The sequence below is a fragment of the Perognathus longimembris genome, chromosome 7, assembly GCF_023159225.1.
Source record: "Perognathus longimembris pacificus isolate PPM17 chromosome 7, ASM2315922v1, whole genome shotgun sequence".
Taxonomy (NCBI): domain Eukaryota; kingdom Metazoa; phylum Chordata; class Mammalia; order Rodentia; family Heteromyidae; genus Perognathus; species Perognathus longimembris.
This window is the reverse complement of record NC_063167.1, coordinates 10,034,956-10,046,262: the sequence shown is the minus strand read 5'-3', so window position 1 is coordinate 10,046,262 and position 11,307 is coordinate 10,034,956. Positions and strand designations below refer to the sequence as shown.

Sequence of the window (11,307 nt, the reverse complement as noted above, 5' to 3'; positions counted from 1 at the left end):
GACTGGTCACAGGATTGTACCCCCAGGTTGCCCAGCACCCCCACAGGGCCCAGCCCTCCCGCCCCAGCCCCTCCTCCACCCTGTGCCTCCCAGGATGAGCAAAGAACCTGTGACACAGATTCTAGAAAACAAGTCTTGTGACAAAAAAACACAAGTTCTCAACAGTTAACATTACAAAAAGGTACAAAAATACAAACACTCTACGCTCACCAAGGAGTCCCTAGCCAATTCTGAACTAGGGTGGAGGGGTGGAGGGGTCTCCGGCAGCCAGCCAGGGCCTGGGCGTGGCCCCTCCCCCTTTCCCATGAGCCCTTGCCGCAGGGCTGGCTGGCGACAGGGCTCGCCCTGACTGGACTCTGGCTCAGCGCTCTCAGGAGGACCGTGGAGCGGCGACAGTGGCTTTTCCCAGGGGAGGAGTGCTGAGGTGGCATGGATAGCCTCACAACTCCATGAAGCGACTGCAGGGGTGGCCTGGAGCGGGTGTCCCCCGTCCCTAGCACTGTCCCTGTCTCGACGGGCCCCTCTTCTCCTCACACAGATGGCTGTCTGGGAAGGGACTCATTTCTCCGGGGTGCCAGAGGGCAGGGAGCAGGACGCGGAGCTCCTTCGAAGCTCCTGCTGCAGCTGCCCCTTCAGGGTGGCCACCTGGAGAAGAAAGGGGGCAGGGAAGAGCAGAGGGAGGGAGGGCCCCTCAGCCATGGCTTCGGAGACACGGGGGGGAGCCGGTGCTGCCCAGCCCTGCGGCCGTGACTTCATCAGCCACAGCGGTCCCGCGGGCCAGCGAGGTCAGCCCGGGGCTCAGGCTGGTGCCCCCGGGAAGATAAGGCCCTCCCTTACCTTCTAGAGCAGGACAGCGCCCTCCCGCCCCCGGGGTTCCCAGGTGGTGGGGAGAGCAGGCTAGAGCTGCTGAGGCCGCCTGGGCTGCCCGGGTGCGGAGCCAGGGTGCAGTGAGCCCCGTGGAGGGGCTGAGCCCCCCGAGCCTCACTCAGGCTCCTCGTCCAGGGGTGGCTGGCACCGGCACGCACCCACCCGGCCCTCGGCGAGTTGCAGAAAGCATCGGCTGTTGGCGTGACAGGCCGTGCCCAGCCCTTTCCTCCAAGCCGCAGCTCCCGCCCGGCCCCGCTCTGCGGGAGAAAGCCGTACCTGCGCCTCCAGCCCCCGTACCCGCTGGCGGTGGACGTGCTCCCGCGCCTCCAGAGCGCGCTCAGTCTGCACCTGGGCGCTGCGCAGGCGCGCCACCTCCTGCTGCAGCTCCAGCCCTTGCTGCCCGGCCCCCTCCGGCGGCGCGGGGCCATGATTCTGCTCCAAGGCCTCCACCTGGGCCTGCAGGAGGAGCCACACTGAGGAACCGCCCAGGGTGGGCTGAGCATAGCTTCCCCACAGCACGGCCCCCCGCGGAGGTGGGAAATCCGTGCTCGTCCCCCACCTCACTGGCTGACAGCCTAACAATCAGGGCACGCACACACGAACACACGCTCACACACTCGAGCCAGAGACTGGCTTGTGTACACAAAGGAACAAAAGCAAGCCTGTCAGTAATCACCATGTTCACTCAATTAGGCCTGCATACATGCAAACACCTGGATGCGCGCACGCACACACACACACGCGTGCTTGCACACACACACAGAGACCCACACACGCCACAGCCGTGGGAGATTGTTCCATGCCCAGGCACACTCCCGTGGACACCTCCTCATGTCCACCCCAGGGACTGCACAGCTCCCTACAGACAGGCTAACAGTCCCCGCTCCACCGTGGGGCGTCCCCCTTCCCCAGGAACGGACCCCACTTGGCTGGGGGTGGATGGAGTCGGGGAGCAGGGTGAGGGAAAGGGTGAGGTGCTGGTGGCAGGGACCAAACCTCCAGCTGCTCGATCTGCCTCTGGGCCTCGGCCAGCTCCAGCTCGGCCCCGGTGAGGGTGCGGCCCAGGCGGCCCTTCTCGGCGCTCAGCCGCACCGCGTCCTCGTGGCTGCGGAGCTTCTCGCGTTCCACCTACAAGGGAGGGTCACGACAGAGGCAGATGCCACGGCCCAGAACGCAGCCAAGCCGGGCTCCACGGGAAGTGAGCAGCCCACCTGGTCCAGCGTCCTCCTGAGAGCCCCGCGGTCCTTGTCCAGCCGCTGGGCTGAGCGCTCCGCCCCGCGCTTCTCGGCCTCCAGCTGTGCCAGGGCGCGCTGCAGGCTGCCCAGGCGCTCCTGCAGCCGCTGCCGCTCCTCCTGCAGCTCCCGCACGGTGCGCAGGGCCGCAGCCTCGCCCTCCTGCCGCTGCCCCAGCACCTGTGGTGGAGGCCGGGCGGAGCCACATCTGTGTAAGGGGGGTGGGGGCCAGCTGGCCGCGTCCTCTCCCAGGAGCTGAGGCCAGGCTGAGGGACAGGGGTGGAAGGCACCGGGCCTGGGCCTCACCTCCCGCAGCTGCTGCAGCTGCCCTTCGGCCTCTGCCCGCTGCAGCTCCAGCTCGGCCAGCTCTCCCCGCATCGTCTGCACCTGCTCGCCCAGAGAGCTGCTCTGCTTCCGAGCTTCAGACAATGCCTGCCGGGCAGCGTCGAGCCGTTCCTGGGGAGCAGAGAGGGACGGTGCCGGGCCATCAACCTGAGAGCCCCATGGCAAAAGGAGCCCCTCTCCCTCATCTCTGGGCAGGTTAGGTTCATAGTCCACAAAACACGCGGGCACACTGTGGGAGCCATCCACATCCCAACTGCCCCACTCAACTCTGCACCTGGATCTCTACTAGTGGGCTCCTTCTCTTGTTGGGTCCCCTTATCATGCCAGAGCCTTCCAATCGCCTCCCGCTCCCCCGGCCCCACTCTTCCCTCAAGTCTGTTCTGAGGGCTGGGAATCTGGCCTAGTGGTAGCGTGCTGGCCTCGTATACATGAAGCCCCAGGTTCCATTCCTCAGCACCACATACATAGAAAAAGCCAGAAGTGGCGCTGTGGCTCAAGTGGCAGAGCGCTAGCCTTGAGCAAACAGAAGCCAGGGACAGTGCTCAGGCCGAGTCCAAGGCCCAGGACTGGCCAAAACAAAAAAGTCTGTTCTGACTTGTTGGCTCTTTAAAACTCCCAGCCCACCTTAGCCCCTGCCCCTCACTCCCCAGTCTGCTTTCACTGGCTGGCTCTCCTCCTCAGCCACACCTGCGATCGCCATACCTGGAGCACTTGGCGGTCATGTTCACAGGCGGTGAGGGCCTTCTGAAGGTGCAGGTTCTTATCTTGGGTGCTGGCGAGGCTGGCACTGCTCTGGGCCAGAGCCTCAGTCAAGCTTTGGACTTTGCCCCGCAGGGCTCCCTCGCTCTCCTCCACCTTGGCCAGGGCTGCGTTCAGCCGCTCCACCGTCAGCTGCAAGGTTCCTGCCTTCACCTCGCTGTCTGCCACCTGGGAGGACAGAGGCCATGGAAAGGGCTCCACCCCCACTCTGGGCTCCAACAGGTGTGCCTGCCCCAAGCAAGCTCTCCACAGATCCCCACTGTTCCTGACAGCCCACTGCGGGCTCACCACCATTTCCACAGTCCTGAAAGCCTATGGTCCCAGACCCTATGGTCTCCTCAGTCCCGTTCGCCTCTTCTCCCTGCTGTTCTGTTTCATACTTTGGTGGGTGTCCATGCAAGAATAGAATGTTACGGAACATGCCAGTTATGAGCTTCTTAGCAGCCAGGGCACAAAGGGAAAAGTGAAACCCACGTGTCTAACTTGCCCGTGTCCCCTGATGGCGGTCTATCTCCACACAGTCCTCAGTTCTTACATAATTATGGCAGGTCCTGAGGGTTTTATTAGGACCTTGCATTGGCTAGGCAAGAACTCTACCACATCTCCAATTCTGTGTGTGTGTGTGTGTGTCTGGGTGTATGTCAGTCCTAGGGCCTGGACGCCATGCCTGAGAACTGTCACTGAGCTTTTTTGCTCAAAGCTAGTGCTCTGTCACTTGAGTCACAGCTCAACTTCCAGCTTTTTGGTGGTTAATTAGATATAAGAGCCGCATAGACTTTCCTGCCCAGGCTAGCTTAGAACTGCGATTCTTCAGATCTCAGCTTCCTCAGTAGCTAGAATTACAGATGTTGAGCCATCAGCACTCAGCTTTCCAACTCTTTTCGCTGTATTTTTGAAATAGGATCTCAGGCTTGTTGCCTTGGTCAGCCTCAGACACACTTCTCACACAGCTGGGATCACAGGCACAAAGTACCATGCCTTGCTTATTCCTTGAGATAGGAGTCTAATTTTTCTGGCTTGGGCCAATTTCAAATGGCAATCCTCAGGCTGGGAGTGTGGCTTAGTGATAGAGTGCTTGCCTGGCATGCATGAAGCCCTGGGTTGGATTCCTCAGTACCACATAGGCAGAAAAAGCCAGAAGTGACACTGTGGCCCCAATCTCTAGCTCCCAAGTATGAGCCACCATGGCTAGCCAGACTGCTAACCAGATCTGCCTTCTGCTAGCTGCGTGATAAACAAGAATGTCCCTCTTTAGAAAACAGAAATGAGCCATGTGCTGCCTGTCATTCAGCTGTAGGAGAGGCTGAGATTGAGAGGATCACGGTTCCAGGAAAGCCCAGGCAGGAAAAACGGCAAGACAATCTCGGCAGAAGCGGCTGGGCATGGTGGTGCACACCTGTCATCTTGGCTAGTAACAGAAGCCTTCCACAGGTGGATTCCGGTCCAGGTGCACATTCACGGAGAGAGTGACATCTCAAAAATAACCAGGCAAAGCAGGACTCCCGTGGCTCACGCCTGTAATCCTAGCTAGTCAGGGGGCTGAGTCTTGAGGATCCTGGTTCAATGCTAGCCCAGGAAAACAAATAGGGAGATGTGGCTCAAGTGGTAGAATGTCAGCCTTGAGCAAACAAAAACAAACAAGAATGTGAGGCCCTAAGTTGAAGCTGCAGTACAGGCATTTAAAAAAAAGGTTGGAAGTATGGCTGAGAGGCAGTGCTCCTGCCTAGCAAGCACAAGGCCCTGAGTTCAAGCCCCAGTACCACCACCAGGAGCAGGCTGACCATAATACTTGCCCCAGGGCCGTGGGTCCCTGTAAAGTGCTGGGCACAGGGTGTGCAGAGGGAGGGGCTGCACACAGGGGACCCACCTGTCTCTGCAGGAAGTCCACCCGGTCCTGGAGGGCCTGGGCCTGGGCCTCGCGGTCGCTGAGGCCCAGGCGGCTGCGCTGTAGCTCGCCCTCGAGCGCGCGCCGCTGCAGCTCCAGCTTGATGGTGCGGCTCTCGCAGGCATCCAGGACGTCCTTCAGGCGCCGCTTGTCGCTCTCCAGCTTCGCCTCCGCACCCTTCATCTTGCTCATCTTCTCCTGCGGGGGAGGAGGCGCAAGCCCAAGATGCCCCATCGACCTGCACTCCCTCTCCATACCACAGCGCCCTCAGGGCAAGGCAGGCCTTGAACAACGTGCGACTCACAGGGTAAGAGGCTGGGAAGACCCCAGAGCACTGTCCAGCTCTGGCTAACGACCCAGGACCACCTTCCCGCCCTCTGACCTTGTATCATGTCTGAACACTGGAGGACCGGACTGGGCACTCACAGAGCACCAGGGAGGGGACTGGAAAATGCAGATTCCAGGGCCCCTTCCAGAGTGGCAGGAAGCTGCCTGTGTAACCTGAGCTGAGCTGGGCAGCACTGCAGGCCCCACGCTTCTATGGTTTTAGGGGTGTCTCTGTCCCCAAAGTGTTCAGGTACTGAAGGGGATGTGGGGAGTGAGGACAGTACAGGAAGATGAACGAGGAGGCCCTCAATCCACACAGCTTCCCTGCACACATGGTGTGTGGAGATATCACCACAGCCTCCCAATCCCACCCAGCCTGGCCCCTACTTCAGGCCCCACCCTGCCTTGTCTGGCCTAGGAGCCCCCACTCTGGCTCCTGCCCTGCTTTGTTCCTGGCCTCCTCCCGGGCCCCCGGGGCTGGGCCTGAGGCCAGAGCCGAAGCCGCAGACATAACAATTCAGTTCCAGCCTGGCCCGCAGCCAGAGACAGGGGTGGGCTGCAGGGCAGGCCGGGAAGGCCAGGAGGGGGAAACGCAGGGACTCTGGCTTCCAGAGGCAGGGCTGTCACCACCAAGGCCTGGGAGTTTCCTGCCTCAGACAGACAGAGCTGTGTCAAACCCCAGAACGCCATTCATGTAGCTATCCAGAGATCCAGACATCACAGAAGACGATTCCTGTTGCCCCTCACACAGAAGCCATGGGCGAGAGGCTGGACTTGAGTCTGTGACTATCAGGCACAAGCCCAGCCCTCTCCCTACAGCCTGAGTGGAAATGAGACCTGGAATCGGGTGTGCTGTTATGGCAAGAGGCACAGGCGGCTGTAGGGGGCTGTGGGGAAATGGGGGGTGGGGCCTCCACATTCACTCAGGCAGGCAGGGAACCTGGCCCTCAGCCCTTGCCCACCTGGCTGGCCCGGAGCTCGCTCTCCGAGGCCTGCAGACTCCTCTCCAGCGCAGCCACCTGGTCCAGCGTAGCCCTGCGCTCCCGCTCGCTGCGCCGCACGCTCTCCTCCTGCAGCACCAGCTCCGCCTGGGCCCCGCTCAGCCGCCCATCCACGCTGCGCCGGGCTGCGGACATCACCAGGTCCCATCAGGCCTGACACGGCCCTGAGGCCTAAGCCAGGCCACAAGCCCGGCCTGCACCCACCTACCACACACAGCCCACATGCTTATCTGTGCCCAAGAACTGCAGGTCTGAACAGAGGGTGAAGCTGGCCAGAAAAGGACCCCTGGAGGAGACAGACAGCCTAGGGCCAGGCCATGGACTTGGGTGGGGCCAACCCCCAGCCTCCCACCTCAGCAGCCTGGAGCACAGAGAGCAGAGCAGGGGTCCTGGGGGTCAGCCTCACCTTCCTCGCTCTCAGACACGGCCTTCTGCAGCTGCCTGACCCGCACTACCGCGCTGTCCCTCTCAGCCTCCATCTCAGCCAGCTGACCACTAAGGGCTCTGGTCTGGGCCCGGAGTTCATCCTGGAGCCCCAATGCAAAAAGGGACAGCCCAGCTATGACAACCAGACCCCCCCAGGGCCCCACTCCGCGCCCAGCCCTCCACCCCCAGCCTCACCCGCTCTCGCTGGGTGCTCCGCAGCTCCTGCAGGAAGTCCCGGAGGGCTCCCCGCACTGCCTCAGGCTCTAGGTCAGGAGACGCTGGGGAGGTGGCAGGTCCTGGGGAGGGTGGCTGGGACCCAGGGCTGCGCTCCACAGGGTTGGGGCTGCTACATCCATCCCTGCTTCCTGGAAGAGAACATTCAGGAATGCAGGAGCCCTGGGGGTGGTGTCCCACGCATCCTGTACCTGCTGTGTTCAGGAGCCAGTATGAGCCTCCTAGAACAAACTGGGCCACTGAACCTTTTTTTTTTTTTTTTTGCCAGTCCTGGAGCTTGAACTCAGGGCCTGAGCCCTGTCCTGGCTTCTTTTTGCTCAAGGCTAGCACTCTACCACTTGAGCCACAGCACCACTTCTGGCCTTTTGTATCTATGTGGTGCTCAGGAATCAAACTCAGGGTTTCTTCATGTATACAAGGCAAGCACTTTACCACTAGGCCACATTTCTAGCCCAATTCTAGATCTTATACACGTAGACTCATGGCTGTCCTCTTGTTAGTCATAATCTCAAGGTTTATCTATGTTGTAACATTTATCAGAATGGCATTCCTCCTAAAGGCAGAGTTATTGTCCATTGGATGGATATCATCTTTTGTTTATTGTTTTGTGGTGAGCATTTGGGAATGTCACCACATATTGGATGAATGTTTCAATGAGCTTTGATGTACAGATAATCTGTTGAAATAAAGTCTTCAATTATTTTGGCTATGTACCTAGGAGTAGAAATGCTGGGTCCTATGGTAATTTTATTAGGCCTTTTGAGGAAATGTCATGCTGTTTTCCAGATCAGCAACGTTTTGCTTTTTTCCCTGACAGGTTCCACTTCAATCACGTTTCTCACTGCTAGTCCTATGTCTGGACTACCAGCTCTGGGAGCAGACAAGTCCGTTTTGTCTGCTGCTGGGTCCCCACGGTTTAGGAGTACTTGGCCCATACTAGGCACTTGGGAGGTACTGGGTGAGAAAGAAGGAATGTGATCCTGTAAGGCGACCAGGCCGCTGTGCCTGTCGGGGAGGTTTCCCCATCCCAGGCCTGCCGTGGCCTCCGAGTTCAGATGGGCGGATGAGGAGGACAAGGGAGGGCAGGGTTCAAAGATTCTGAAGAGGAGTTGAAGCACTAAGAACTTTTCCCCAGCTAAGCAGATCAGCCAAGCCAAGCCTGGTGGGGGCGTGGCCAAGGCGAGGGCGGGCCCGGGAAGGCAACTGCAGGGGGCGTGGCCTCCCCACCCCGCCCGCCCGCCGGTTTCCCCGGGGCTCACCTCCAGCAGGGGCAAGCCCATCGCGGGCTGGGGAGCCCAGCGCCAGCCGCGGGGCGGGGCTGGGCGCTCGGCCGAGCCCCAGGCCCCGGCGCAGGGCGGAGCGCAGGCCGCCGAGCTGGGCCTCGGCCGCCCGGCGCTGCGCCTCCACGCGGGCCAGCTCCGCCTCCAGGCCCTGCGCCCGACCCTCGGCCGCGCTCAGCCGCAGCGCCAGCTCCGTGGCCTCGGCCCGGGCCGCCTCCAGCCTCAGCTCCAGTCCGCGGGCCGCGTCCAGCTGCCTCTTCTCAGCGCCGCGCGCCTCCTCCAGAGAGCTCTGCAGACCTCGCTCTCGGGCCCGGAACTCGCCCTCCTGCTCCTGCAGCTTCCGCTGGGATCCCTGGAGCTGGGGCAGGGGTGAGGCCCAGGTGGGCGTCACAGGGCCGCCCCCACCCGATGGCCCACCACCCCAAGCGACCACACCTGTTCTTTAGTGATCTCCACCCACGCAGCGGGAGCAAGCACATCCCCGAGTGTGGCATTCATCCACCTTTTCCTGAAGTGTGTACCCAGCTGATCAGTAATGGCAGCTAACGCTTAATAGATGGGACTTGCCAGTACCAGGTGCCAAGTACCTCACTTTCCCTCCCAAATAAAATACTACTCTATGAGTCATCCTTACTTTACAGTGGTGACAGTGAGGCACAGACAAGGTAACTAAGTCTGAGGCCACACAAAACGAGGAGTCTGGGCCTGGCACTAGTTTCAAAGGCTGTTCTGGCCTTTGGGAAGGCGTGACTGAATAATTATCTCCACACCACTACCAGTGTGGGGCTACTACCCAAACACAAACACCACCTCTTGCTTTACAGAATAAGCACCGTCCAGTCACTGGAATCCCAAGTACTGAGCACCTCCAGAGTACTGGAGCCACGCATTGGGCCAGTGCCGGCTCCTCTCCCATGAGCACTCTGAAGCACCGAGCTCAGCACTCGGAAGCACCGAGCTCACTCGGAAGTACGGAGCTCACACGGCAGTCACCGCAGTGAAACAGCCACAAAAGGCAGAGTGGAGAAAGTGCCGGCTGAGGGTCAGACAGATCTGGTCAGCTGTGTGAAGTTGGGTGCACGCCTTGACGTCTCTGGGCCTCCGTAGCTGGTTCTCCTAGTAAATGTGGCTAACAGGACCTGCTGCGCGGGGCTGCTCTGTGCCCGCACACATTAAGCCTACAGCTCTTACTCTAAGTGGGGAGCCTCTAGGAGTGGAGGAGAATCACAAGCGCTGGGGGGGGGGGGCATTCTTAAAGGGCTCCAACACTGGAGGACCCACATGCTTTCTGCTGGAGGGAGGAAGAAGGTTGAGAGCTCCCCCCACCTTGTCCAGGCAGCCTGCCCTCCTGTCCAGTTACCTCCTGCCGCAAGGCCTCCAGGCTGGCCTCGCCCTTCACTATCCTCTGCCTGAGGCCCAGGGCCTCCCGCTTGCTCTCTTTCTCAGCCCGCTCCCCCAGGGCCAGGCGGCCCTGCAGCTCTGCTAGCTCCCGGCTCAGCCTGGTATTGTCAGTGTCCAGCATCTTCATCTGTGAGAGAGACAGAGCAGCAAATGGTCAATGGTGCCCCTGTGCCCTGGCCAAGGGGACACTCCAGACCCGCTGACCTCGGGACACACGCATCAGCCACCACCCGGAAGGCAAGGGCAGCCAGCCTTGGGCAACTTCACCAATGGCCACATAGATCACGGACCCAGAAAACCCCTCCACATGGGTGGTGAGGGAGTTGAACCCCGATCAGATCTGGAGTTCCACAGGGCAGGAGCCCAGCCCCGGGGCCACCTTTCATCCCTGCAAATACGATTTAGTTGCCCTAGGTCCAGCTGTGCTAAGTAAGCACCTCCCTTAGATAATTCACCCAATCTTCTTATAGGGCAGGTACTAACATTATCTTTTTATTTCCTTTTTTTGTGTGTGTGGCACCAGTACTGGGGCTTGAACTCAGAGCATCACACTCTCACTTAGCTTTTTGGCTCATGGCTGGCCCACTACCATGTGAGCCTCCACTTCTGGTTTTTTGCTGGGTGGAAATAAGAGTCTCTTGAATTTGTCTGCCTAGGCTGACTTCAAACCTTGATGTACAGATCTCAGCCTCCTCAGTAGCTAGGATTACAGGCATGAGTCTCCAGCACCTGGCCAGGACGGTGTTTTTACCACTGAGCCACACCGACAGCCTTTTCAAGCGACAGTCTGGCTTCTTGCCAGCCGCACACGTGGACCGCGATTCACCTATCTTAGGCTTCTCATCACAGCCAGGATAAGAGCGAGCACCATCACGTCCTGCTCTCATTTGAGAAGGGGTCTTGTGAACTTTCCTGCCCAGACTGGCTTCAAACTGTGATCCTCAGGTCTCAGCCTCCCAAGTAGCTACGGTGACAGGCGTGAGTCACCAGCGCTGGCATATTACCCCCCTTTAGCAATGAGAAAACTTGCTGGCGGTGACCCAGCCCACAAATGGAAGACTGGGATTTGACTCCAGACAAGTGGAGTGAGTTCTAGGCCTGCTCCCCAATGAGTTCGGGTGGGGGAGACGCCTACCCAGGTCCACAGCACTACAGTGAGGGCAACAGGGGTTCCTGCCACAGCTTGCAGACACCCAGCACGAGGCTGGCACATGGCTGTCAGTGCCTTTGGGGTGTGGCTTGAAGAAGCCTGGCAGATGGGGCAGTGGTGGGAGGTGAAGTCGTGGTTTTCTTCTTTTTTCCTTTTTGTCAGTCATGGGGCTTGAACTCAGGGCCTGGGCGCTATCCCTGAGCTCTTTTGCTCAAGGCTAGTGCTCTACCACTTTGAACCACAGTGCAACTTCTGGCTTTCTGGTGGTTAATTGGAGATAAGAGTCTCACAGACTTTCCTGCCCCAGCTGGTTTTGAATCACGATCCTCAAATCTCAGCCTCCTGTGTAGCTAGGATTACAGGTATGAACCACCAGTGCCTGGCAAAAACATGATTTTCG

The 11,307-nt window shown here is 59.7% G+C and overlaps 1 protein-coding gene across 4 annotated transcripts in view; it reads right to left on the bottom strand.

The window, feature by feature from the left end:
* Window positions 1-115: 115 nt before the first annotated feature.
* The window catches only part of Crocc (ciliary rootlet coiled-coil, rootletin), a 48,068-nt gene continuing 36,876 nt past the window's right edge, over window positions 116-11,307 (bottom strand). For all 4 annotated transcript variants that reach the window (XM_048350329.1, XM_048350326.1, XM_048350328.1 and 1 more), the window contains 12 exons: window positions 9,717-9,884; window positions 8,336-8,714; window positions 7,038-7,207; window positions 6,823-6,943; window positions 6,378-6,541; window positions 5,071-5,286; window positions 3,147-3,371; window positions 2,406-2,555; window positions 2,079-2,279; window positions 1,864-1,995; window positions 1,144-1,323; window positions 116-645 (listed from right to left, as the gene is read on the bottom strand). In XM_048350329.1, coding sequence (XP_048206286.1) covers window positions 559-645; window positions 1,144-1,323; window positions 1,864-1,995; window positions 2,079-2,279; window positions 2,406-2,555; window positions 3,147-3,371; window positions 5,071-5,286; window positions 6,378-6,541; window positions 6,823-6,943; window positions 7,038-7,207; window positions 8,336-8,714; window positions 9,717-9,884 — 2,193 coding nt within the window. In that variant the 3' untranslated portion in view covers window positions 116-558. The remainder of the gene's footprint in view (window positions 646-1,143; window positions 1,324-1,863; window positions 1,996-2,078; window positions 2,280-2,405; window positions 2,556-3,146; window positions 3,372-5,070; window positions 5,287-6,377; window positions 6,542-6,822; window positions 6,944-7,037; window positions 7,208-8,335; window positions 8,715-9,716; window positions 9,885-11,307) is intronic.